At 37.3% G+C, this 27,430-nt stretch overlaps 1 protein-coding gene across 1 annotated transcript; it reads left to right on the forward strand.

Annotated features, from left to right (window-relative positions):
* The first annotated feature begins 887 nt into the window (after positions 1 to 887).
* lepr (leptin receptor) lies at positions 888 to 27,067 on the forward strand. The gene is made up of 20 exons (XM_066663768.1): positions 888 to 1,360; positions 3,375 to 3,435; positions 4,556 to 4,608; positions 5,202 to 5,456; positions 6,873 to 6,996; positions 8,564 to 8,751; positions 11,633 to 11,778; positions 11,914 to 12,055; positions 13,309 to 13,578; positions 13,835 to 13,943; positions 14,039 to 14,265; positions 14,633 to 14,784; positions 15,181 to 15,334; positions 15,521 to 15,603; positions 15,721 to 15,934; positions 16,421 to 16,624; positions 16,975 to 17,052; positions 17,298 to 17,391; positions 19,289 to 19,364; positions 25,409 to 27,067. Coding segments are annotated over exons 2-20 (3,354 nt in total). The 5' UTR covers positions 888 to 1,360; positions 3,375 to 3,433; the 3' UTR covers positions 26,192 to 27,067.
* Positions 27,068 to 27,430: the final 363 nt, after the last annotated feature.

Consider the following 27,430-nt stretch of genomic DNA (forward strand, 5'->3'; position numbering starts at 1 on the left):
TATGGGTCATGTCTTTTAGTGCACATTGCATGTGTGAGTTGCACATACTTGAAGGTAATACAGAACAATATACAGGTTTTGGTGCAACATGATGCAATTCAGACAATGTAGTTTTTTCAAGAAATATCTTACTTATTTCAGTATAAATAAAAGGTCTGTAAACATTCTGCATGAATTACAGCAGCGTGGCTCCTTAGTAAAAGAGTCCAAGTGTGAAACTAGTTCTGACATGTCACCCATTGAAAACCACTGGTAAACCATGAAAAGAAAAAACTGACATGCTGACCTGTTGAGCAAATTAAATCCTATAATAGGCAAAAAAAAAAAAGGAAAAATATTTTACATTTAAAAATACAGTGACAGGTCTCCTCAGTTCCCAAACATTTATAGAGTGTTCTTAAAAGATGAGGTAATGCAACACACATGTTGTATTTGTACAGTATTCAGTTAAATATATGTTTTAAATGCACATTTCATTGCATTTGCAGACTTTGATTTAGAATAACTTTATCCAACTCTTGAGTCTTTATGTAACGAAGGGAAATACAGTTTAGGCTTTAACTTTTTTAAAAATATACAACCATTAAATAGACTAGCCAAAATAACCAGTGATGTATCCTAAGATGCTTCATATGTAATATTGACACTGATAATGGTAATAAATCTCTTCAGTAACAAATCTCTTCTGATCATTTTCTTTAGGGAATATTGTGCATGTATCTGTTAGAACTGATTTTAAAACGCTTTATGTCAAAATCTTATCTCAAAACTTTCATTACACAAAGTTTCAAGCATATGGCAGCGTTTCTGTAACCACTTCATCATACAATAATTATAACATTCAGGTGCCTGTCATCATTTGTGGTATAGAATTCTTACTAGTTCCTCAACAATAGAATATATCACATAAAGCGTCTTTGAATTTACATTTACACGATATGGCTGTTGACAAATGCACTTATCCAGAGCAACTTATATTTTTTAAACAGAACAGAGGATTTTTTCAGAAAACACAGTCACGTTCCATTTTAGAAGATGACGACACTCAGCGCTGAGGCTCCGCCTCTTTTATGTGGAGACCACGCCCCCTGTCGGTCTGAGAGCGCGTGTTAGTTCAGTACAGAGGGAGCAGTAAAAGAGTCAACAGATAAAGGAGACAGAAGTGAAATGAGCTTTCACTCTACGACCGTGCTCTTGCTTCTTCTCATTCCCAAGCGGAATTAACGGCTTTCCCCCCGAGAAGAAGTGGGCTCGGCTCTTTGTGACTAAGTGGGAGACGTCGTCGCGGTGCGGTTTTCTGTCGTTTGAACTTGAAGAAGTCTCCGCAGAGAGAGTGAAAGCAGCGGTTACAAAGCGGGAGGTGAGTTTAACCCTCCTTCTCCAGGGACGACTCACTGATGCTGCTCTCAAACTTTAAACAAAGTCTGTTTCTCCTTGAGTGCATTTCTTTTCGACTGATAAATGAGAAAACCAACTTCTGCTTCCCCTCTCACATTGTAATGCTGAGTTTAGTTTCATTAGCTCTTCAATGTTTTTTTTTTTTTCTTGACATTTACCGTCTCTTTGTATCCTTCTCTCTCAGATAGACAGAATATTGATCGGTTTGATCTGTGACTTTCCCGCCGTACTTTCAGGTGTGTAGTGTTGGGAAGAGACAGGGCTTTCCTCTTCAGGATGCAAATAAGTGGAGTTTTGTGCCTGATGAGTCACTCTTTCTCTTGGAGCAGACCTTTCCCTCTGGCGTTTAGTCAGGGGCTCTGTATATGGGAAAGATCATATCACTGCAGCATTGCCTTATGACCTGACCTCGTCGTAAAGGTTCATTTACCTCATCACCGTAACAAACACTAGCAAAGAGTTCTTCTTAAATGTAGGAATACACCATTACACCATTTCAACTTCTTGTACGAGTGTCTGAATTCAGTAGAGCTGAGCTGGATCGACATGTTAAGGTTATTGAGGTAAATAACATGCTTCCTTCAACCTGTGTGTGTGTGTGTGTGTGTATATATATATATCATCAATATACAACCACACAGTGCTGAAATAATAAACATGGCACAAATGGCATTTTCTGAAATGAAACATTATTTTTAATAACATTTTTGTAAACCTGTTGCTTTCAGTCCCAGTACTGATTTATATTCAGTGATCACGAGTGCCCGAGTTCTCCTTTAAGGAAATGCAAATCTTAGGTACGGCTGGATTGAATGCAACACCTGGTCAATTTTGCTTTAAAAAGTGCTGTAGACAGAGTTACATATTGTGTAAACTGCATGTAGAAACAAATGTGTTAAAATCACAGAAACCAGTTTAAACACAAAACCTGCCAAGTTTCTTATTTATTCTTGAATATCATCACTGGCCTTAATCTGGCTTGGCACATATACTGGGCCCTTTTAACAGTCATTAAAGCCCAAAGCAGCAGGAATTATGTTGTTCTCACTAAAATGGAACATTACACTTGTTTTGATGTGATGTACATGAATATGGACTTAGACTATGTTGTTGTGTTTCCTGCTTAAATGGTCTAATGGAGTGTTAATGAATATTACTGACCTGTTTTATTTCACACACAGTTACACATTCATCTCCATGACTAGTCACTGTGCTCCAAATCAAGCCTGGCAGATGAAGGAAGAACAGGGTTTTTTGTTCTTAAGTGTGATGTAAATGGACATAATGGCAGAAGTTATGTAGGTGGCATTTTTAAGTACAGCTTTTCATGTCATCACTTAACATGAATAGGATGTACTGTGCTGAGGAATTTAACCTGCTCGTCATTGTATTGATGGAGTCTTGCATTGCCGCAGGGGTTTCAAGAAATTATGCTCAAGTTGCGTTGTGCTGTAACAGGTTTTACCTTGCACAATTGCTTTTAGAACAAAAAGACAGGAAGTGGCTTCACTGGGATCTGGGTGTTCATTTCACACTCCAGAAAATTATGTTCTACATTAAGAATTTGTATTGGTGCTTAAATATATTCAGCAGGCTCTGAGAATTAAATGAAATGGACTCCAATTGAGCATATCACAAATTCTGTTCTGAAGAGACAGTTTGTCTTTTCTGACAGCTGAGGGCAGTAGTTTGGAACAAAATGATTTATTTTGTTACTGCTGTTTTGACACTAAATGAGTGGAGTGTTACTACCTAAAGTTGCTAATGATTTGAAACTGCTGTTTAATGCTTCTTGCTAAATTACTAAAATTCATAACTGAAAAGGGATTTTTTTTCTCACAATCCCTGGGGGAAACCAGTACACCCACCACCTTCTACGTGCAGTGGAGTAGAAACTTATGCAAAGAGTTTTTTGAGGACTTGTGCCTTGTGACTTATGAGTCCTTCAATAAAATTTCATTCCTCTTCTCTGTCAGCAGGTTGGCTCAAACCATTTTGTCAGGAAGACAAATGATGCTGCTGTAAGAGTGACATAATGTGAGTATGCAGTATCTTTTTTAGCAGACTCTGCTTAGATATTAAAAAGAAAAAGCATTATTGCTCTAACAAAGCAAATATTTTCAGTGATTATAACAAATATATTAACAAATATATAACTGATATAGAATGTTAAGTAGTTAAACGAGAATGAGAAACATATGAATCAGTGCTGTAGATTCCACTGGACTGGTTATATTTACCATGTTAACATGGTATATTAGTATGGCAGCAAAATTAATTGGGCACCCAATTCCTGCATCCCACACATGAGGCTTCTGTGCTAGACATTGGTTTGACACAAAGTGACCTTTGGGTTTTGTTTTCCAACTTCCTACTGCCAAACTGTGTGTTAGTCCATTAGTCTAGCTATATGTAAAGCACCTATAAGCATAAAACATCATATCAGAAATATCATTGTATTTCTGTTAATTTAATACAAAAACATGATTCAAGGTTTTGATCAAACCTGCTTATTGATAAAGCACTGATAAAGCATTGTTGTTATCCATTATACTGTTCATTTCAATGAATGTGAGAAGTATGACTCGAGCCTATCAATGATACATATAGAATCAAGAGCACGAATGGGGAGCATTATATAAAAAATCTCAAATTTTTTTGTCATTTCTGCATTCTCTGCTGTTACCATGTGAACTGGTTGCATGCCACATTTAATTTGGTCTTTTCCCCTCAAACGACTATGACTGAGGATCAGTAGCATTTGTATACGACACATCAATTCAGTTTATTTCTTGTCCAATGTCCTCTTCATTGGGGCTTGTAAACAAGGATTCACAGAGCCTAGAGATCAGACTTCTAGAACCCTTATGTCTCTGCAGCAGCTCTTCAGATGCACATGACTCCATTAGCATGGTAATGTGTTTCATCTGTGCGTCTGGTAGCATCTGACTTTGCAGTTGGGGTTTGCCTCATGGGCCTGAAGTCTGCTTAGGCTAGAGTAGTAAGGATTAATGGACCGTTTGAACTCTGCAGCTCCAGGAATGACTAAAGGAGTGACAACAGTCATCGACTGTGGAGACCAGTGCTATCCCACCCCCCTTGTGCAATAAGAGAATGAGTCATGCTCCCAGTCATTTAACAGATGCTTTCTTTCCAGGTTTCTCTGCATGATGCTGCCATTTCTCGTGAGTTTCTTCATTGCTTTACATGGTGAGTATCTGGAAATTTTCTTAGGTTTTACAGGTTTTGCTCTCATTGCACAAACACTTTCTCATTGACATTCTCTTTGCCACCTAAGCACGTCATCCTACTTTCTCTTCTCCCACACATTGTGCTGTCCCAGGCATAAATAAACCCACAGGCTGTCTCTAAGGTGGGGAGCAATCCTTCTTCCCACCTTGAAGATCCATTATTTTCGGTAGTGATAAAAGCTTGAAAGGTGATAGACGTAGAGAATGCAACCCACATGCCAATAGTTGTATAGCTATAGGTGAGCAGTACACTATTGCAGTAGAAAGTGTGCTTGTGTGACTGAAAGAGGAATACAGGGACTGAAAGTGGGTATAGTGGGTATTCATTCTAAAAGTTAGTTTCACTGTTTCAGATCATCCAAACATTTAATACAATTATTTATTCATTGTCTGTAACCACTTATCAGTATGAAGGGCTTGTAGAATGTCAACAAATGAATGAATGAAGTTTGAACAGTGAACGAACAGTGCATTCTAATACTCCAGTATAACAAGAAGAGGAATGTGAAAATGCAGATCTTGCTCTTAACTCTACACCCTTACTTCTTATAGGTGTGCCTGCTTCGGATCCCTTAAGTAGCTGGCCTGGTGTGTATAAGGACTTCCAGTGGCGAGCTCAGCTGTGCTGTGAGCTCCCTTCAGATGTACGCAGGCTTCAGAGAATGGCCAGTGAGGCCAGCGTTAACTCCAACGTTCAGAATCCCAGTACATCACTTGGTCACATCGAAGACATCAGTGGATACCAGTGTCATATGAAGGACTCCAAAAATGTTACAGAAACATGGGCTGAACCACAGACCATCTCTGGTAATGTTATTTCCCCACACATAGGATAGTTTTGAAAACAGCAATTAGGACTGGATTGTAATGAATTTTTTTTGACTGATTTTAAGGTGCATGAAATTTGAAAATTCTTGGCTGAAACAAATGTGAAATTCAAGACATATTGCACTAGAAAATCAAAACTGAAATCCTATAATAAGTTAAAATCTAATTATAAATTAGTTTACATGATAATAAAAATAATAATAAATAATCAATTAGAGTTTGATTTATTAAAATCACAGTCTCGATCTTAAACGATACAAATCTGTATAGTAAGGTGCAGGGATTTCCAGAATCACTAGTGTTTTGGTTAGTTTAAGTATTTCCTTAGCTTTTTTCTTCTCTCACTTCTTTTAATACAAACTGGGTGTTGAAAGCCTTTTGTATGTTTTTGTTATATTTTGTAATGAAAAAGTAAGCAAGCTGTGATTGTCAGCCTCTTGGAGAAGTTGATTCCTTCACATTAAAGGTGTTTGTTTGATAAAAGCCACTATTTTCTGAAGCTTCATCAGCTAAATGTCCAGTAGGAAATAGCCTTAACAAGCCCATTGGCCTGCTTTTTATATATAATTCAAACATGTACATATTCATTTCTATCTCATGTTTTTTGACAATAAGATCACATCTGAATGAGTATTATAAGAAGTAACATGAAATGCAGTGTTAGTCATTAGAAATTAGTAAAGAGCCTCACAGTACAGCTCACAGTGTGTTTATTATTAAGCACAATGCAGTGTGTGTATGTGAAATCTCATGAACACAAACGGCATATAATCTACAGCTCTTGTGTCATCGGCTGTTGATTCCTTCAACTATTACTCAGAATTTGTGAAGGATCTTGTTTGTTTGGCTGATGTCTCTGTGTCATGGCTCTGTGATGCCAAGCTGGAGGTTGTGAATACTGCTGTGAAGATTTAATCAGCCAATCAATAATCAGGGCCAGTTATGCATGCTGATCAATTCTCATTACTTACCCCTCAGGACAATGATTAAATTAAAAGCAAATAAATTATTAGCATGCAAATGAAAAAGGCTGCGGTGTCTTAGCCCATTTACTTTGAAGACCAAACTTCTTTGCATGTACAAGTTTGGTACCCACGGCAAGGGAAGGAACTACTATAGGGAAAATAGGTATGCATATATAAAAATTTAGCATTTGAAAAATACAAACCAAATGCTATTTGTTGGTATTTTTAAGCTTATCAACCAGTCAAGGCTTAAGTAACAATTTAAATACCTCATTGTCTTGATCTTTGATATTTCAAAAATATTCATATATTGTAATTAGAATTTGTTTTGACTGGAAGGCTGCCATAATGCTGTGGGATAAATGTTTAAGGCCCCTTAGTGAATGACAGTACTTAATAAAACTGATGTGCTAACTAAATCTCTTTACAGAAAAGTGTTTGGACATCCTGTGCTGGCTCAAAGAGGAACAGGAAAACTTAATTTGTTCTCTAAAGTACCACAGAGCAGAGGGCATCATCACCAGTCAGCTCAGTGTTAGCCTTCAGCAAGTAAAGTGAGTCTGCTGTTTTTCATATGTATTATAAACTACTTGTCACACCTAGCTGTATATACATATGGTACCATAAGGAGAGACAAAGGGTCTTCCACATACTATGCTACAGACCCCATTTCCAGAAATGTTGGGACACTGGACAAAATAAAAGCAATGCAATGATGTGCATATCGTTTAAACCCTATGTTTAACTGAAAATATTAAGAGACAATATTTCATTATTAAGAGATGTTTAAATGAGATATTTGAATTGACTCCAGAAAAACTTGGGTATTCCTTCATCTACAGAACATAAATTAATTAAAAAGATTTTGAGAAATCAGGCTTATAAGCAAGGGACAAGCTCCAAAACCACTAATGGCTGGGTGTCGTCTTTGGGCCCTAAGGTAGCATTAAATAACAAAAAATATAATAATTAAAAAAACATGTTTTTGTAGTGGAAATCACTGCATGGGCTCAGCAGCACTTTCCAAAATCATAGTCTGAGAACAGATTGTTGGGGCATCTATAAATGCAAACAAAAACTCAGAAATGCAAAGAAGTTGTCATATGTAAACATATCCAGAAACTCTGCCCACCTTCTCTGGGGCCAAGTTCATTTAAGTTGGACAGAGGAGAAGAAGAATATTGTCATGTGGTCCCACAAATAAAAATTTTAAATTATTTTTGGAAATCATGGATATCACATCCTCCAGGTTAAGGAGGACAGGGTACATCTTGCTTGTTGTAAGTGCACATGGCAAGGGTGACTCGCACATTTGTACTGTTAATGCTAAATGTTATATACAGTAATGTTGCAGTAACGTTCTATCATCGAGACATTTTGGTCTCATCAATTTACAAAGAAATTTCCAACAGCCTTCTGCTTTGTCCATGTGATCTTTAGTAAACTGTTTTTTAGAGCAGTGGCTTTTTCCTTACAAACCAGTCATGCACACCATTGTTGATCAGTGTTCCTGTGATGGTGGACTTACAAACATTAACATTAGCCAATATGAGAAGGGCATTTAGTCGCTAAGAAATTCCTTGTGACCACACAGACTATTATATGGCATGTACTCAGTTTGTACACAACCTGTCTGACTGTCAGTTGGAGTCTCAATTATTTTGAGATGGTTTTTCAGAGATCTTTAGAAATTTCCTTTGTACGTGCTATGATACATAAATATATGTTTTGAAGATCAGATTTTGATTGAATACTGTTCTTTAAACTACAAGAGGGAGACTGTTATAGATTGAAGTTATATGACTCTAATCTCTCCTTAAAATGAACTGCTAATCCTATAATTTTGCCATTTACAAATATGCAATTATTGGAACTATTTCCCCAGTTATTTAATGACCATGCATAACATCCCTGTTCTCATCTGTTTAATTTGGTTCTTTTTATCTACATTTAGGACATTGTTTGAAAATCTGATGACACAGAAATATAGAACATTTTTACTAAGAAAAAACAACTTTTAAAATGTACTTGACTGTGTATTGGTATGTAAAAAATGTGGCAGGGCACATCACAGAGGGATTGTGCTAAAAAGTATAGGTCATGCTGCTTTTCTGTTTTCAGAAAGGAAATTTCTACCCAGACAGAGGAAACAAACCACACAACTCATGCACAATGTTCTGGAGAAGATGGGATCTCCTGTTCTGTTGCTGTTCGTGGGGATGATGCCTCAGTTTCACTGCAAATTAATGGATCTGTAAATGGCCATTCTCTGCTGTCACCACGGACGCTTATCAGCACCTACCTGCTATGTATGTGCAAGTTTCAATTAAAAATTTTAGAGCAGGAGTCTAAGTATCTATCTAACTGTGCCACATGGGTAGTTATATGTTTAGAGTTGAAAAAAATTTGCTTTAGTCACCAGACAAAATGGTTATTTGCACAGTATAACTGACAGAGGACCAACTTGGTTTGATTCTTATCTTGTTAAAAGCAAACACATGGCATTGCATGCAACTGGAACCGTTCAAAGAAAACAGCTTAACCGGATGCAGCTTAAACGCTACACCCTGAACAGTAGGAATGGAATCATTAGACTAGCTGGAGAGCTCCTGAGAATTTTGGATGGGATTAGCAAAACCTTCAATCATGTTGAGCAAGAGCAGCACTTCTTCCACAACCATAGTATAATTATATTATTAAATATAAGTTTACTTAATTATTATGTCTGACATGTTTAAATGAGTGTATATATTACATTCTTAAAAAGTACAGTTGTGAAAACAATTTATAAGATGTTTATAATTATAATTTCTATTCAATGTTTTAATTAACAACATTTGCTAAAATGCTAGATGAAAACTATATTTAGTCAAACAACATACCAGGGGAAAAAACATGTGACAGATGTTTCCACAGGCCTCCTATTGTGTTATTTGAAGGCTATGGCAATAAGCTTCTTTTTTTTATTATTGTTCATTTATTTGCTAGCAGTAAGTAGATAAGGCTTTTAGAGGGAAAGTCTCCTGTTTCCTCAGTAAAACCATATGACAGTTTATTTTCACTAAAAATGGAAACTTGAACCTTCTGAACATATTTAAAATGGTTTGCTGGAAACTTGAAAGTTCTGAACATATTTATCTTGAAACTTGTAACTTGGAGGTTACCGTAGCGGGTTTCCTGTTTTTTAAGATATGAATCACCACCAATGTATAACAATTAGGGAAGTCTAACATGTCAGTGTGATAAACAGAATTGGTTAATTATTAAGTATGTTATTAAATTGTCTTTACTCACTGGACATCACCACAGACATATATACAGAGCTGTCAAATGACTGTTTTCTTTTTGAGGAGCTTTGTATTTTTATAGCTCTATGAACAACAAAAATAAGGTGATTAGAAAAAAGGTCTTCCTATGAGTGAAAAACTTTTGACTGCTTCTGGAGCCGTCTGCTTATTTGCTGCTTGTTAAATTATCATGGTCCTCCAGCAAGCACTGCCCAGCATTTCTGATATTGCTGGCATCATTATGTCTTGCTTGTAAATGGTATTTCGGATGTAGATGCACATCGGTGTTAAACAAATAGAGTCGCAGAAAATTGCAATAAATGTAAGCCATTTAAGAGTTCCATTAGAAGGAAAAAAGTGCAATTTATGGAGTCATAGCAACAGGGTGCATGTAGCAGGGCTTCAGGCTAGAGCTATAAGTGGTTCAAAGGGTCACACAAGGAAAATGCTTTAATGATATTCAAAACTGTGGATTCAATCATTCATTCCATTGACTCAGTATTTTTGCTATATATTAATATCACAAAATCCATAATACATAGTCAAATTTTATGTTTTAACTAAACTCAAATATACTAACACATTGTGGCATAAAGTATATTGAAGCAATGTATTTAGTTATTATTAATCATATTAATCTGACTGCACCAGTAGAACATTTTCCATTTTCTATCCAGTGTGAAAATCTGAATTATTAAATATAATTGTAGGCACTTAAACAACATGTACTACACACACACACACACACACACACACACACACACACACACACACACACACCACTTTTTCCAGGCCTGTTGCAAATCTTAGAGGTCTGACTGGTAAATGACTGAGCGTGTTATTTCACAGTAAAATGCTTCTCAAACACAAAGAACTCGGTGCAGGTTTGGAGATGTGTGTTTGCTTTATCTCCAAAACCATGGTGACCAGACCTAGATTTCTACGATAGGAAGAGCATGCAGGTGTGTTTGCTAAATCAGTCTCTTAGAGCTGGAAGCTGATGACACATTTATTTGCCAGAAGCCATTTTCCAGCAGAGAATGAAACTGGAGTTTACTGCAACTTAGTTTAACGAAGGATGATCGAAGAAATGCGATTAAGGAAAAATGTTACATAGGTAAATGATCAAAAAATTAACAAGGTTCATTCAATGCTTGAAAAGTTGATATTGTGAAGACCACACTGTGTACCTTGAAGTTGTATATTCATGTTGTGAAATGTACTTCTCTTTTATGTGTTCTTGGTTGCCTGGTACAAGTACTCTGCATTTCAGTGATAAGTAGATTGTGGAATTGAGCAGTAAATGAACATAAAAACACTCCAGTTAAGGCAGATACATTTCTGTTCAGTAATTTTTTGGGCAACTCTATCTAAGGCAAAGCCAATATTATCAAAAAGCTGTGAGTTAATATCTTTGAATAACAATAGTGTCTTGAAAGTGAATGATATTAGTATTGTGAGAGCCAACAGTGTTTTTCTTGCCCCTCATGATTGCACAGTAATTGTTGTTGAAATTATCATGTTCTAGATAGCCATAAAATTTGTCACTGCCATAAAGTGTAAGAGTGATTATAGCCTGGTGTTGGGGAAAATTACATATAATTGTTTGAGGAGTAGTGCATTATCTTGTGCTGAAATTTCTGTAGCCTTTGAATTTAGTTAGAGTCAGAATTATTGTCATAATATAAGATAAAGCTTCTTCCATTCTGCAATACTTAGCACGTCTTCTTAGTATAACGCATATGATTGGTTGATTTTTAAGAACAGGTGTGGTTATAAGTTGTGATTTTATAATATTGAGAGATTTCAGGATTTAACATTGGGCTTTTATTGAATGGATTATTGAAATAAATTATGAATTATAAATTCATGTTAATATTATTTGAATTGCCATTTTTCACAGGTAAGCCAGACCCACCGTTTAATCTCCGTTATAATGTGACCACTGAGGGTGAGGTGGTGTTTGCATGGAATGACTCACTATCCGATAGGTATCCTCTTAACTATGAACTTCGCTACTCATCCAATACTTCTCTCCAGCACTGGGAGGTCAGTGAAACATCTTTAGTACGATATTCGTGTTTTACATTTTGACAAATATATGGGTATATCTTTTTAACAAATTTAATTTAAGTATAAATCCACATAAAGAAAACTAAAAATGTATGTGTGTACCACTCATAGGTGCTTAAAGTGCAGCATCCCTGGGTGGCTGTGAAGGATCTCACTGCTGAAATCAGATACACAGTTCAGGTGCGCCGTCAGAGCCCACGAAACCTTCAGTGCTGGAGTGACTGGAGCCAGTCATTATGCCCCACACTCTATGGTAATTAAGCTGATATAACTATATCAAGGACTTATTAATCAAACTAGGTATTAGGTTATAATTTAAATATTATAGGGCTTATATATATATATATATGTATGTGTGTGTGTGTGTGTGTGTGTATTTTAGTGACTCAGTCGTATCTGTCGTAGACGCCTCAGTGCTCAAAAACAAAGGGAAGTCTTGAAGCATTATCTTGAAGCATTTTAATTGAATGAGCATATAGAGAAACGGCATGATTTAATATCTTCATGAGTAAGAACTGCTTATGGAGAGTCTCAGGGGTAAACCCACACACTCAGACGCAGTTCAAACACTGACTCACTAAATGCCATAAGATAGTATTTCTTCATAATCTGAGACCTGAGTAGTGTTCCTAACTTTTCTGAACAAGCCATTCTTTTCTATATTTGAATACAAACTTTAATAAGATATCACAGGAAGCATGCCAGATTCATTTAACCTCTCTTTTAAATAAATGCAAATCAGTTTATCTACAGATCTGTCTTAAAAAACTGTGTAATGCACTGGAATTGATTGTTAAATGCTCCCAACTTGTGGGTGCAAGATAGAATTATAGTGCCTTTGTCAAACTCTGGTTGGGTTTACTTGCCATGGCAACCTAAGTGGATATCCACAATGTGCACTCAGAGGAAAATAAGGGTGGAAGATACTGGCTCAGATGCTGTGCACGAGCTTGAGAAGCAAAACAACCTAACAAAAGGCCCCCAAAAACCAGTTGCTCCAAACTGAAAAAACTGGCTGCTTTAAATCAGGCTTAGTAAGCTTGGTCATCCATTACCTTATTTCCTCCTCATTTCACTGATAGAATTTTTCTTCTTTACCCACTGGATGTGGGTAAATAGTGACTGACCTAATCCAAGGTGTTTTTACTGACATAGGTATAGGAAAATTAAGTATTTACATAATTCTTATATGCAAATTATTTCCATGTTGCATGATCATGTTTTTCAGTTTACTTTATATAATATGTACACACATTTGAATGACGTACATCCTATGCAACACTTTCCTACCTTGTTGAACAACAGTACATTCAACATTAAATTAGTTGAAACAACAGAAGTATAACAGAAGAAATTGAGAGCCAGTTATACTGTAACAGTATCTAATAAAATCGACATATTTTGGTCAGAGAAATATACATTTTTGTGTTGTCTTAATTTCTTCTAAGGCCAAAAAAACCGATTAAATAACTGTTTGTTTCTCTTTTTTTCTGCACCTCACAAAAGTGAGCTACATCCCGGCTGAAGTGTTCACCTGGCCTGGGAAGGAAGTAACAGTATACAGTGTCTTTCACAACCGCGACTGGTCTGCCAGCAGGGCAGTGTGGATCCTGAATGGCCAGGTGATCCCCGAAAACCAGTACAGAGTGGTCAATGAGCATGTCAGTGCAGTCACTTTAAGGTCGAAGAAGCCTGGGTTTGATAGTCTAATGTGCTGTCATCTGTGGGATGAGAGATATAAGTGCAGCATTGCTTATGCCAAGGTCTACACTGAAGGTGAGAGGAAATTCGAGTTTGAATTCTGCAACCTTTGTATTTTAACAGTCTTGCATCTGATGAATGTGATTAAAATTCCAGATACATGTTCAGATATTTAGTACAAATGTTAGTCGTGTGAATAATATAACTTTATGTTCTTGAGTATTTTAAATATGAGCAACATGTCATCAATACTCTTCTGTGAATATTCATGGGTTTTGAGTGCATGTTAGTACATTATTCCTTATTGGACTGTTCTTGTGCTTATTTTCAGGACTTATTGATGCAAATATAACCTGTCAGACTACTCAGCAAATAAAAACGGATTTTATGACATGCAAATGGGAAAAGAATGCATGGGCTGTGGTCAGATTCTTCTACAGGTGAACAGATTCATACACTTTTCTTCTCATTGTTAATGTGATCATAAGGGAATAAGATACTAATTGTTTTCATTGTTTCCCCTTTCCACTTTTAGAAGACATAAGGGAATGTGTGAGGAGATGCACAATGAGGAAAGCCCAACTGCTGTGTTGGAGGAGTCTATGATTGGGGTGGAAGAATGTCCAGATGGTGCGGGAGAGATACGTGAATGCACCTTGAGAGACCTGAGCCTGTTCTCCTGCTACAAACTCTGGATAGTGGTGGAGGGAGGACTTGGCAAAATCAGATCTGTTCCTGCCTTTGTTGTTCCTGCTGACCACAGTGAGTGTTTGATATTTTTAAGTCTATAGTTGTTATTTTTATTTGAATATAGTTTTCATGTGTAATTATGTACTAACATATTGTAAGTGTATAAAGTACCCTATAGGTTTGACAATGCAATATTAGGAAATAATAAAAATATACAAAAGGATGCTTCTTCTGCTTTTGTGAATACAGATAACTGAAATTCACATATTTCACATATATACAAAAACACACATGATACTGATTTCTCTTTATGTTTCAGTGTTACACATGAGCATTACTGTGTTTCTGTGACTTATAAACAAAGTCCAACGATATGAAAACTACTTAAATCTAAAAAAAAACAAAAAAAAAACCCCAAAATATTTCCTTTTCCTTTCAGTAAAACCATCTTCACCCTTAGACCTGAGCACAGTCATATATGCCAATAAAACGCTATGGGCAAGTTGGAAGCGCACTCTCTTGCCTGTGTATGATCTGCAGTATGAGCTGCGCTATATTCCTTTGCTTGGAACAGCATATATGCAGTGGAAGGTAAGGAGCACCATCTCAAACCCAAGGCCTCAGCTGGATTAGAATTAAAACTGATCCAACCACTTTCTGAACGCATATGCCTTGCAATAGCACTTGAGAGCTCAATCCGAGGTGGCATGCAGCAATGCAGTTTGTTTTGGCTGGTAGTCATATAGCTGAATAATTGAAGTTCTTTGAGTCTAGATTGAACTGATGAAGAAAAATGATTCAAGCAGTATTTTCTGTGATTACTGAGAGGCAGGCTATTTATGTAGCCAGTCTGCCTGAGCTTTTCCATTTCATTTTAGTTATTGCCATTTTTTAAAGAAGAAAATAGTTAATAACGGTGTATTTTCTGCTGAGTGCTTGATTTGTAGTTTTTTTAATGCATTTACCAATTTTATTTATCCCTCACAGGTGTTTGGGCCTATCTATGATCCATGGGCAGCCATTGTGGTACAGGTTCCATGCGTTCAGTACAGAGTTCAAGTGCGCTGCAAAAGATTGAATGGCTCTGGCTACTGGAGTGATTGGAGCGAGTCCCATACATCCTTCATTTACAATAGTAAAGGTAAAGAAAAACATATTGATAGTGTGGGCTATTTTTTTTTTCTTTCTCTCCTTCTTGCTTTAGTACATGATAATGTGCCTCATTTAAAGGTTCTAACTTGATATCTATAGTACATTCAATAAAATTATACAGAAATGTCACCCTGTTGTGATAATTAAGGGAATTTGCCGGGTTATATGATTTCAGCACCAGAGATGGGGCCAGATTTCTGGCGAGTTATACAAGAAGACACTGCCAAGAATCACTCTAATGTTACTCTGCTCCCCAAGGTAATATAGACTAATAAATCAATCTAAATCATCTTTTCAGACAATCATTTATAATGTTCAGTTTATAACCCAAGCTTGTGGTGTTTTTTTTTTTTTTTAAATAACTTGGTCTTCCAGCTGGTCCCACCGGGGGATCCGATGAGCTGTGTGACCGGACTTGTTGTTGAGCACCAGACCTCGGAGGGAGCCCTTTGGTCAGATTATATAGACCTTGGCTCAATTTACACATTCCAATGGAAAGAGGAAGTCCATAACATCACTGTTATGTCTAGCAATTCTTTAGGCTCTTCAGCCAAGAATAGCAACATGACTCTGGTGCGTCGGCCTAAACGTGAGTTAACATGCACCTAACATTCCTGCTAACACTACACTAATGCCCTTGATGAGATTAGTACCACAAATCAACCCCATTACATATTATATTGCACGTTAGGATTTTTTTAAATTTCTGACAGTTTTTTTTTAGTGACTAGCTTTTTCCTCTTCCTTCTCACTGTGGTGTTTTCTTCTAAGTTTAGATCACCCATTACCTGTTTTTCATTTGTGGCTTATTGCTTTGAAGGAAGCTGTTACATGTTTTCATACAGTGGCGTGTCTATTAACTTATAGAACAGGCCAATGTTCCTGTGCTTATGTTGTAAATATTATATTTAGCCTTTGCAAATGTATATTTACAGCTTAACAGGATGGGATGCCCTAATGGTTCAATTCCAGTTGTTATGGTAACAAACCCATGTCCTGTCTATTTATGTAAGGTGCTAATGACAAAGACTCATCAAGTATTGGAGTATACAGAATGTTATTTTTCTATCTTTAGGAAAATGTATGCATTGTGTGCATTGTTTCCGTGCTGCAAACAACGCTACCTGTACGTCTCTGCACTGGACATTGCAGTCTGAGCAGCCGCTGCCTATTTCCTTCGTCATTGAGTGGCTGGAATTAAATAAAGACCCTCAACAGGGCTCTAGAATAGTAGAGTGGCTCAGAGTCCCTTCCACCGCAAGGGACCTTCAGCTTTGCCGTATGTTTATGATTTTCATGTATGACTCTGGTCTTTTTTATATTATTTTTCCTTTTCTCTCAGTTTTCCAAATAACCATTTAAGGCCAAAGCACGCATGTATTTTTATACAGTATTGTCCTAGTTCTTAAAGTTGCTTTTGAATTTATGTGTTATGTAGATTTTTTTTGTTGTTTTTAGTATTTAGCTTCTCTTAAATATTACCTTTTTAAAACCTATTAATAGAATTGTAAATTAAACGTCTTAGCTATTCTAATTAAACAATAGAATAATTAATAACGAACACTCTGAACTGATCTCTATATAAACCAAATAGCTCAGTAATTACATTCTGTCTCCTCCTTTACACAGGGAATTTTTATGGCTCAGAAGATTTTAGACTGTACCCCGTTTTTCCAGATGGTGAGGGAGAGCCAGTGAGGTGCACAGGTACGCCAGACTACTGTATGTTATTGCACACTGTGATCGTCTTTAGTTATTTAAGAAAACATATCACTCAGGAATTATTATTAGCAGCATTTGCTCTACATAATCCAGAATTATGTTCAGATCTTGTGTTACAGATGTTTCAAACTACCATGGGTAGATAAACAAGGTTGAAAATATTGAAACTTGTAATGTAGAATCTTTTGAGAACAATCATTGGTCATGTATGATGTCCATTGTTTTTGCAGCTGCTCGGAGTGATCCTGCAGCCTACATGCTCCTCATGATCATCGCCTTCCTCTCCGTGGTATTGTTTGTCACTCTGATCATCTCACAGAATCAGTAAGAAATATTTAATTTACTGTCATCAACAAATGATCTCCTTAGAATAAGACTTGTATGCAATGCCTATGACTGAAACACATTTCCTTCAGAATATCACAGATATTTCATTACTCTGTTTTTAGTATTCACATTAACATGTATGTAAACAAGGTTATGATATTGAAATACTGATTTAGTTTCTAACGTTGATGGTTTAAACTGCCAGCAGCTAATTGTTATTGATTCTGTCCACACACATGTATTGACTGACAGAATAAAATATGAAAAGTGACAGAGGTGAGGACAGACACCCTCAAGGCTCATTGACCAAGCAGTGAGCAGCAGAGAAACTGAGCAAGAAACGAAGGAATAAGGCACAAAGAGCAGTGAACTGTACAATACACAGCATGCAGAGGGCCTTGCTCAAGGATATGCTTGCCATGAGATTTATACATAATTTGCAAATTACTGGGTCCATTACTTCCATTGGTCAGATGGTTTTACTTGATGTGCACCATTTAGTGTAATTCACCTGTATCACCTGTTTTTATGTAGAGCTACAAATGACCTTCATCCTGTTTACTGAGTCATGTAAAGCCCACTAATATGCAGGGGCTCAGGCACTGCATCTTGCTATTAATGAAAAGAGATAAGAGATGCTGATGTTTTTCATCCATCCAATAAATATGCATTTTCCATGTGTGATTCTGCTTTTGCATGCTGTTCTGCTGTTTATTTATGTCCAAGCATTATCTGATTTACATAATTCATATTAGGTTCAGACCTAGAGCAAGCGGCACCATTAGCCTCTCAGGTTGAAGCTGCATTGTGTTGTACACACTTGGCTTGTTAGAGATGGAGGCTGAATTGTTTTAACAGGATTACAGCAGTAATCACGTTGAAACTACATTTAAAGCTACACTCTGTTGCCAAAAGTATTTGCTCCTCTGCCTTTGCGCACATATGAACTTCTGAGACATCCCATTTTTAATCCATTGTGTTTAATATAATGTTGACCCACCCTTTGCAGCTGAAACTGCTTCAGCTCTTTGGGGAGGCTTTCCACAAGGTTTAGGAGCATGTTTATTGGACTTTTTGACCATTCTTCCAGAAGCACATTATTGAGGTTAAATGGGCAGACGTGGCTTGCAGGCTCTGCTCTGTTTCATCCCGAAGGTATTCTATTGGGTTGAGGTCAGGACTCTGTGCATGAACTCGCTCTGTCATTTTACATGGCCTACCACTTTGTGGCAGATTTGCTGGCCTTCCCAATCACTTCCACTTTGTTATAATGCCACTGAGATTTGAGTGGAATGTTTAGTAGCAAGGAAAATTTTTGATATCATACTGGAATTCACTGAGCTTCTGAGAGCAACCCATTCTTCCTCAAATGTTTGTAGAAGCAGTCTGCGTGCCTAGGTGCTCGGTTTTATACACCTGTGACCATTTTAACACCTTAATTCAGTGATATGGGTGGGTGAGTGAATGCTTTTGGCAATATAGTGTGTCACATACACAAAACAATGCAGAGACCTGCAAGTACTGGCAAAATGTAGTTTGTAAAAATTGGCTTGGAGAATATAGCACTGCTAATGAGAGGGTTTTTAATATGTTTTTTACATTTTACTGCCTGAATTAATTTATCTGTCTTCCAATTAGGTCTGATTATCGAACTTCAGAACTTCTCTTGGATGACTGCATTACTGTTACCATGTACCATAAATACAAAAATGTTTAATTCAGATATCATTTCAGGTGATTGTTTGCAACTAGTAAAGTAGCAAAAATGTGCAGGGAGTCTGGTAAAAATGGGCTTAAACACAGTGTTAAAAACAGTGTTATTATTGGTATGATATGAAAGCTCATTTTCATTTTCTTGTTTTATATTGATGTTCAATTCTCTTTTATTTTTCAGAATAAAAAAGCTGATGTGGAAACATGTCCCAAATCCAAACAACTGCTCCTGGGCCAAAGGGATGGATTTCAATACGGTCAGACATCAAACGCATTATTACTGACAGAAAACTTTATTTCTGTCTGAAACTTCATATATCAGAAACCAACAAAACAAAAAGGATAAGCATAAGCATAATAAAAGCATATTTAAATCCCTCCGGTGGCTCATGTGATGAAAATAATGAGGAAATGTCCTTATGGTGCATTTCCACCGCATGGGTCAAGCTCTACACGACTCGATTCTACACGGCTCAGCTCTATGGCATGTTTTTGGCCAAAATCGTCATAATTCGCCGTCATAATTCGGCGTCATAACGCCTGGACACCTAAAAATATTACATGTCAAGACTTAAAATATGTACATGTACAGACGGCAGAATTTTACGTGTCAACATAGGGCTGGGCGATATGGACAAAAAAATCATATCCCAATATATTTTAGCTGAATGATGATATACGATGTGAAAAATGTTTTATGAACAGAACATTCAGTTTTATGTTTTATCTCAACCACAGCTCTCAATATTCAAATAAAAATCAAATGTCCATGTTTAAATATTTCTAGGGCAAAGGTTTTCATTGGGTGTCTTAAAGGCTAAGCACCAGCGATATGAAAGTGTCAAACAAATAAATACAGTGGAAACTGAGTTCCTAACTTGTGTTTATTGATAGTCAGAAAACATGTTATTTCTTACTAATTCAAGGAATAAGGTTTAAAAGACAGTTGATCCGAATCCCCCCTCAACAGTGTTTCGGAAACTCTAATAGGCGTCTTGCCTGTGACATAGATGGTGGACAACAACTCTAGAAATTGCACTTAATTTAATGCAAATGACGAAAAGGTGTGTTGTTTTTGGCTGCAATAATTCAATGTAAATCTGTGCACAAATGGCCCAAAGATCCCAAAATATCCAGAAAATGGACTAAATGGACTACTTTAAACGGGCAGTTTGGAAAGGACCATCCGCTCACTCCGTTATCTGTAGTGCTCATTTCACTGGCACTTTTCCAACAATATGGGCATGTAAGGACACCAACGAAAGGTGTTCAACAAAGGTGTATACATGGAGGTAAACAGGGTAAGGACACTTATTCGCCTGTTTTAGTTGGTGTTAGTTAACGTTAGCTTGACTTGCTAAACTTGGTGGCTCATTATACTAGGCTATGTAGTTGCATTACAGAGGTTTATAGTGTCGGCTGAATTCGAGTTCGACTTCGATCACATTTACAAGAATAATGGTACCTCTAAATTTGAGTTTAGCTTATTGCTAGCCTATTGTCATGAATAATGTTGGTTATTTAGCTAGCTAGATACTGTCATAACAGTCAGTCATAACGGTGTTTTACCTCGGCGTTGTTCAGCTGTTGTCCACCAGTGACGTCACGGTTGCGTTCAAGAATTTCCGTAGCGAGCTCGGGTTTTTCCGTCAATTTAATAAAATTGTCAGTTTTAAAGCAAATTAAGCTGCTATTTTCATTTTAATTCATACTTATATATGTCAGTAACTAAAATAATGTGAAATATTCATGGAGGTCTGTTAAGTGGTGCTTAGCCTTTAACTTTTCCCCATAATTGTACATTGAAAACAATTGGTATCATGGGTCAAGAGTTAAATCTGCATTTTGAAGCCCTCTTGCTCTACTGTTGAGACAGGGAGCATACCCTTTGCTATGTAGTGAACTACCGCCTTAGTAACACCATGCCACTTTTTACGTTTCTTTTCATTAGGCACATCGTTAGCTAATAAAGCTTGCAATGCTGTCGGAACGGGTTTAGGGGAACTGTACTGGGACGTGAATGCTTCAGACCAATAACAGCAGCACCTCAGAGTTTAACAGCTTCTTCGTACAAAAGTTTGTGCCGCTGTTGGAAGTGGTGAAATAGGCTGGTACTACTAGTGCATTTTGATACTACCTCCTTTAGGCATTCCCTGCAGATAGCCCTTTCTGCTCCTCTTCTGACCGGTCAAATCCGAACCATTTCCAATTGCACTCCTCTTCATGATCTGTGTTACTCGCCACCATTTTGTGTGTGACTTCGAGGGTGGCTGTGGGGCTGTGAGCAGAACTAAGCCGAAAAGCTGAGCAGAGCACAGACTCATAGTGAGAGAAGGGAATGGCTCTGTACAAGATTTAGACTTACAATTTAAAAGCTTCAAATATCGATACAAATTATATAGCCTCACTTCATATCCCACTCTGTTCTATCCCAATATATTTTAATATATCGATATACCGCCCAGCCCTACGTTAACTTCTCTTCACACTTTATAGCCAATCAGTGAATCATATGATTATAACTGCATGTGAATAAGGGGCCATGTCAAATCTGACAATGTGCAACGTTTGGCTTCCTATATTCATGAGACACTTACACGTTATAACGTATTGCCTACTAAGTATGACACACGTGCAAACGTAGCATTATGTTATTTGCATGTGAGAGCATGCTCTTAATACGCACTGTGCTCTTAACTACAACGTAGGCTCATGTGACCATGATGTAGTCTGTTCACTTGTTCAACAAAATGGCTCTTTTGAATTGCAGAAGAGTATTTGCGGAGTGCACAAGACTTGCCAGTTCCAGCCAATGCTCTGACAGAGTACAGAGCCATAAAAACAGACTTCCGTTTTATGTACGTGTATAAAATTGTTGGTACCCTTCCGTTAAAGAAAGAAAATTCACAATGGTCACTGAGATAATTATATATTACCACTATCATCACTGATTTTATGATCTACTACTATGATTACATCAGTACACATGATCATAACAGAATACTTATGGTACAGGGACATTTTGTCAATAATTTGTAGGTAGTCTGACCTCAGGAGGATATATAGGTCCCACCTCATGAGCCTTGGTTCCTCCCAAGATTTCTTCCTCAGCTCGGAGGGAGTTTTTCTTGCCACTGTTGCCCCTGGTTTGCTCACCTTGGGGTTTTATGTTTCATTTTAAAGCTTTTGTCTTTGCTGGATTTCTGTGAAGCTACTTTGTGACTACATCAGTTGTAAAAAGCGCTATGCGAATAAATTTGATTTGATAACCTAATGGTTCACATATTTTTCCAGTCACAGATATGTAACATTATTAACGAATTTCCTCAGTAAATAAACTCCTATTTTATGTGATTTTAAGAAATTTGCCATTTAATAATTGAGTTGTTAGACTTAACATGATCTGTTCTAATGTTTCCGTTGTGTGTAAAGCAATAAGCTCTTGAATATGGCAATAAAAATATAACTTATTATTATTATTATTTTCTTTATGACATTTCAAAAGTCTCTATATTTGCATTGCACACACAGTTGGCTGGTAGGTACAAAGACATGTGATGACAGGTTTACACCATAAAGCAGTTAAAAATATCGTAACAGGTGGTCTGCAGATATAACTGTATCATTTGAAGAATACTGCAAAAGAAACAATGATTGCTGCTGTAGCTGCGGATTATATGTGCATACAGGCACTGTAATACACACATGACCATGTGTGAGAACCAGATATTTTGCATGCTTCTTTTGAGTATGGTACAGGAAGAAAAATTCATGTCTAAATTACGGCTGGTTATTAAACGAAATAATAATTACCGATCTGGATCATTTGAGTGTTTACAGATTTATTAGCATTAAATTTAATATATGTGTCTACACACTGATTTTGCTTTATTTTGGTTTTATATTTTAAAAAGTATTTTTTTTAATTAAATTTAAATTTAATTGCTTATTCAAAGTAATAACCTAATGGTGTTTAATACAGTAAATGTATATTTACCACAATAATCAAATCTAAAATAATCAGAATATAGAAAACGTCCTACAGATTATAAAGAAATAAAGTAGCGGGTTAATAAAAACGTTCACTTTGCAACTTTATTCAGTGTGTAAATAATTATCTCCATCTACTGGCAGAATGTAACTTTTTAATTAAAAGGCCAAGACCTACAATTACATCTGCACACATTAAAAAAAAAAAAAAAACCCTCTCTAGATGTAAAAATATGCCGTCTGTACACTGAAACATGTGTAAAGAGAAACTAGGCAAGCCTCGTTTAGCCAGACAGCCATTAGCCATATAGCCATTTTCACAGAGGTTTTTCTGGCATTTCAAAAACAGGAAATGGCCAAAATACATACCCTTGTCATTGGAAGGTCTGGAGAAGTTTTGGTGCTTCACCTTAATATCTTTGTTTACAATAATAACTAATAATAACAAACTATAAAATTTGTTTATTATTGGTTTTTGAACATTTCTAAAACCAAGCACCTTAACATTTTATCAACCAAGTAATCTATACTTAATAAAGGAACAGGGCATCACTGGAACTTGTTATTTATTACTTACTTACATTTCTATAAGGGTCCGACTGATAAAACGGTGCTGTAACAAATTTACAAACTCGTTTATTTTGAGTAACACCTCCCTGTGGTGTTCTGGATTTAATCATCCGGAGATTCTGTCCGTTTTCATGTAAAGTTAAACAATATGTGCAGAATTAATTTACTCGCCAGAAAGTCAGTAACGGTGAGATGTGTCCGTGTATTTGTGTCGTTATAGGGACAGACAAGATGACTTTCTGTTTGTTAAATATATAGTAGAAAACAAAAGGCTGTGTCACAGAAACATCATTCAAACACATAGAAGAGACTATGATAAATATTACTTCAACAACGTTGAGCACATTTCTGTTCGAGGCTCCAGTAAAACACTGAGCTGCACCGCGGTGGATGGTGGACCTACAGCACTGAAGCGACGCGAGCGTGTCCTGATTCAGCTCTCAACACTTTGACCCCTTGAACACGCATTTTTTAGGTCCCAAAAAGAGTACTTGTCCAGGGCAAAGAGGACTTCTGGTCAACACCAAACGGTTCCAAACTTAGTTCACGAACTGGAATATGAAATATGGCTGAACTAACAACAGATGGTGTAGTGGTGCCACCTGAAGTTATTTATTAAATTAACAGTTCCTACTCACGCATGCGCATTTCAAAATTAGGTGTCAGTCAGTAAGCGCATATACCTCTTCTAGGCTGGCCCGGCAGGTCTGGAAAAAATACCTCTGCAGACACAAGAACATGCCGTCTGTGCACATAAAAAAAAAAATATGTCTCGGTGCATCAACACGCACATATTTTATGTCTGGACACATAATAATTAAGATGATTTTGGCCCCAATTGCATGCATACAGCTTGGCTCGCCTAAAGCTTGTCGCTTTTCCATTGGCAGGGCTCTCCCGCAAAATGGAGCTGGTGACGTCAAAAAACCCTGTCTCTTACAGGAATCGCTGTCTTTTGAAAACCACAACAACAGCGGCAGTAAAGTTAGGCGCTGTTTACTCATCATGTATTCGCATGTTGTTTTAGTTTTTTGGATCGAACACGGCTCCGCGCCCCAGTTCTCGCAGATCAGTTTTACTTGTACGTTTAGCTTTCACTGGACATTTTATAAACCTCATCAAAACACCTCGAGGTCTGCATTTCTTGATGATTCACATGGCCCTAGCCAATCAGTGTTCTGCAGGGTTTACACGTCACGGCAAAAGAGCTGTGGCGAGTCGTGTAGAGACCATGCAGTAGAATCCAAGTGCAAGTCCCAATGCTCTGTAGTCAAGTAACCTTACAAGGTCTCTGGGGGCAACTTTGTGCTGGGTTGTGGTGAAATCTGTCACAATGAAGGCTACACCACCCTGTAAATTCTAACTCCCAATTTTGTCTATTTTGTGCCCGATTGTGATGTCTTCTGTACATGTAGTACAAATTTACATACTCATTTGGGGTTTTTGGGTAGCTTCTCAGCCAGGCTAATATTTGACATTCATGGGCTAATGTCAGCCACGAAACACTGCTATCATTCTCTACTTTGTGAACCATTTGATTAGTTTAGAAATTTCACACTCAGTTTATTCCCACCCTAATTAGACTATGTTCCCATTTCCCAAATTCTCATGGTAGTCCCCAGATGTTCTAATTACAAAACCATCAGCCTGGCCCTGGGAAAATAGATATGTGGTAAAATTCACCCTTTAAAAGCACATTGTTAATTCGTGTTGAAAGATTTGTTTTATAATTTTCTTGCAGTTGGAGGGCACAGACAACCTGTTTGGTCATCAGGAAGGCTTCACTGCTTGCCCACTTCTGCTGGTGTCTGAAAGGGTCAGTGAAGTGGAGATTGTGGGGAACCCCCTTCCCATCTCTCTTGAGAAAGCACAAGAGAATGAAGCACTTCTTCTATGTTCGGTAGATGTAAAAGGCAGGAGCACCACACTTACAACCATGGAGGATTCCTTAGAGCCCCTTTCTCTTGACACCTCTACTGTAGCTGCAACTCCAGAAACATCTGGTCAGTCATCTGTAACATACTCCACTGTTTTGGTCTTTGATCAGCCTGTGCTTCTCAGGAAGCAGCAAGAAACTCTGAGCAGCTCCAGTGATGAGGGCAACTTCTCAGCTAATAACTCTGATATCTCTGGCTCTTTCTCCGGAGGCCTCTGGGAGCTGGAGAACCCTTCGTGCTCTGGCAGCACTAATCCTCGAAACTCCTGCTCCTACAACTCAGTGGAAGAGTTTTCAGAAACATCTGAACAAGAGGATGAAGGTTTAGAGAGCAGGCAAAGGGCTCAAGAACTCTATTACCTGGGAATGAATGAGGAGGGAGAAGAGGATTTTCAGGAGGAAGAATCCGATGTAGATGAAACTGTTTTGTGTGTAGATTCCAGCCCACATTTGGAACGCAAATTTTCTGGCACCAGTGATTCCAGCTTCACGTCACAGGGAAGCATTCCTTTCTACCTTCCCCAGTTCCAGACAGCAGGTGCCGAACCTCTCAGAGAAAAAGTGGAGGACAGCACCCTCCAGTTGTGAAATTGAATAGTGTCTCCTAACTCTTGACCTTTTGGGTTCTGGCAAAATTCTACTAAATGCCAAATCCTGTTAATGTGGATTCATGATCAGCTACAGCTACCAATCTTTTTCATCTTTAACCTCATTCCATTGAGAGAACCAACTAAACCCTTCTTGGATAAGCTGTTTAAACGAAGGACCTTCAGTGTGAACATTGGATCATCAGGTTTGACTTAAACCCACTGATTATGATCACATTATCCCTCTTCAGACCTTAATTAAAAGAGAAACTGTAAAGGAACCAGCCAAACTTTCCATGAATTAATCTGTGCCTATATCAGACTTCTCTCACAATCTGAGCACAGTCTGACTATGAATGTTCTGTCGCAACCTGTTATTACTGGAACTTGCTGCTTCATCCTTCTCATGGGGATGTGGATTGTGTGTTCAGATGGCTGAAGTAATATTTTGAACTTCCCACTGATGTACAATGATGTGACAGGACATTGGCCTAGTGAAAGAAAATGTAAGGACTTTAGTTTCCTGGGCAATGACAACACATGACACTTTTGGTTTAGGTGCTTTTTGAAAAACAAGTGCAATCAGTGCAGTTGAAAAAGGTTAGGAAGGTGCAATGGACTCCAGTAAAACTGTAACTGTATGAGATTTTTTGTTACATTTAAATATGAATGTATTTTGTCATTAATGTTTACATTCTATGAAAGCTCAAGCATTGAGTTGTGAAAACGTCCCATCTATTTTCAATGTCTGCCATTTTCTATTGCAATCTGTTTATGATGACCATTGACTATTTCTGACGGTAACTGAATCTGTTGAAAATTACCATGTATCTAAAGAATGCTTGTATAGTGTATAAATATTTCCTGTCTATTTTTTTTCTGGTCAGATTAAACTATTTATTGCAAACACAGTGTATCATTATGCCTTGATTATGGAACTATAACCAGACAACCATCATTTCTGTCATGTATATGTACAATAGTCTATATGAACGTTTGTGGACACCAGTTCACCTTAATATTACCTTTGGAATTCATACACTTCTAGCCAACGCTTGGAATTGAGCATGTTGACCTTAGGCTCTTGTGAAGTTTGAGATGACTAAAAGAGGACTGCTTAAAGGTTTGTCTCCACTTTGTTGTAGTAACAGCCTCTACTAGTAGGAATTACCTTAAACTAGAATTTAAAGCATTGTTGTGAGGATTTGAGGGCATTCAGCCTTGAGAGAAATTGTGAAGT

The sequence above is a fragment of the Hoplias malabaricus genome, chromosome 3 (assembly GCF_029633855.1).
Source record: "Hoplias malabaricus isolate fHopMal1 chromosome 3, fHopMal1.hap1, whole genome shotgun sequence".
Classification (NCBI taxonomy): domain Eukaryota; kingdom Metazoa; phylum Chordata; class Actinopteri; order Characiformes; family Erythrinidae; genus Hoplias; species Hoplias malabaricus.

Bases quoted from the DNA above. Each gene is read 5' to 3' on its own strand.
- lepr (XM_066663768.1), top strand. The intron at 8,752-11,632 runs GTATGTGCAAGT...CATTTTTCACAG, and splicing joins TATCAGCACCTACCTGCTAT to GTAAGCCAGACCCACCGTTT. The intron at 11,779-11,913 runs GTCAGTGAAACA...TACCACTCATAG, and splicing joins CTTCTCTCCAGCACTGGGAG to GTGCTTAAAGTGCAGCATCC.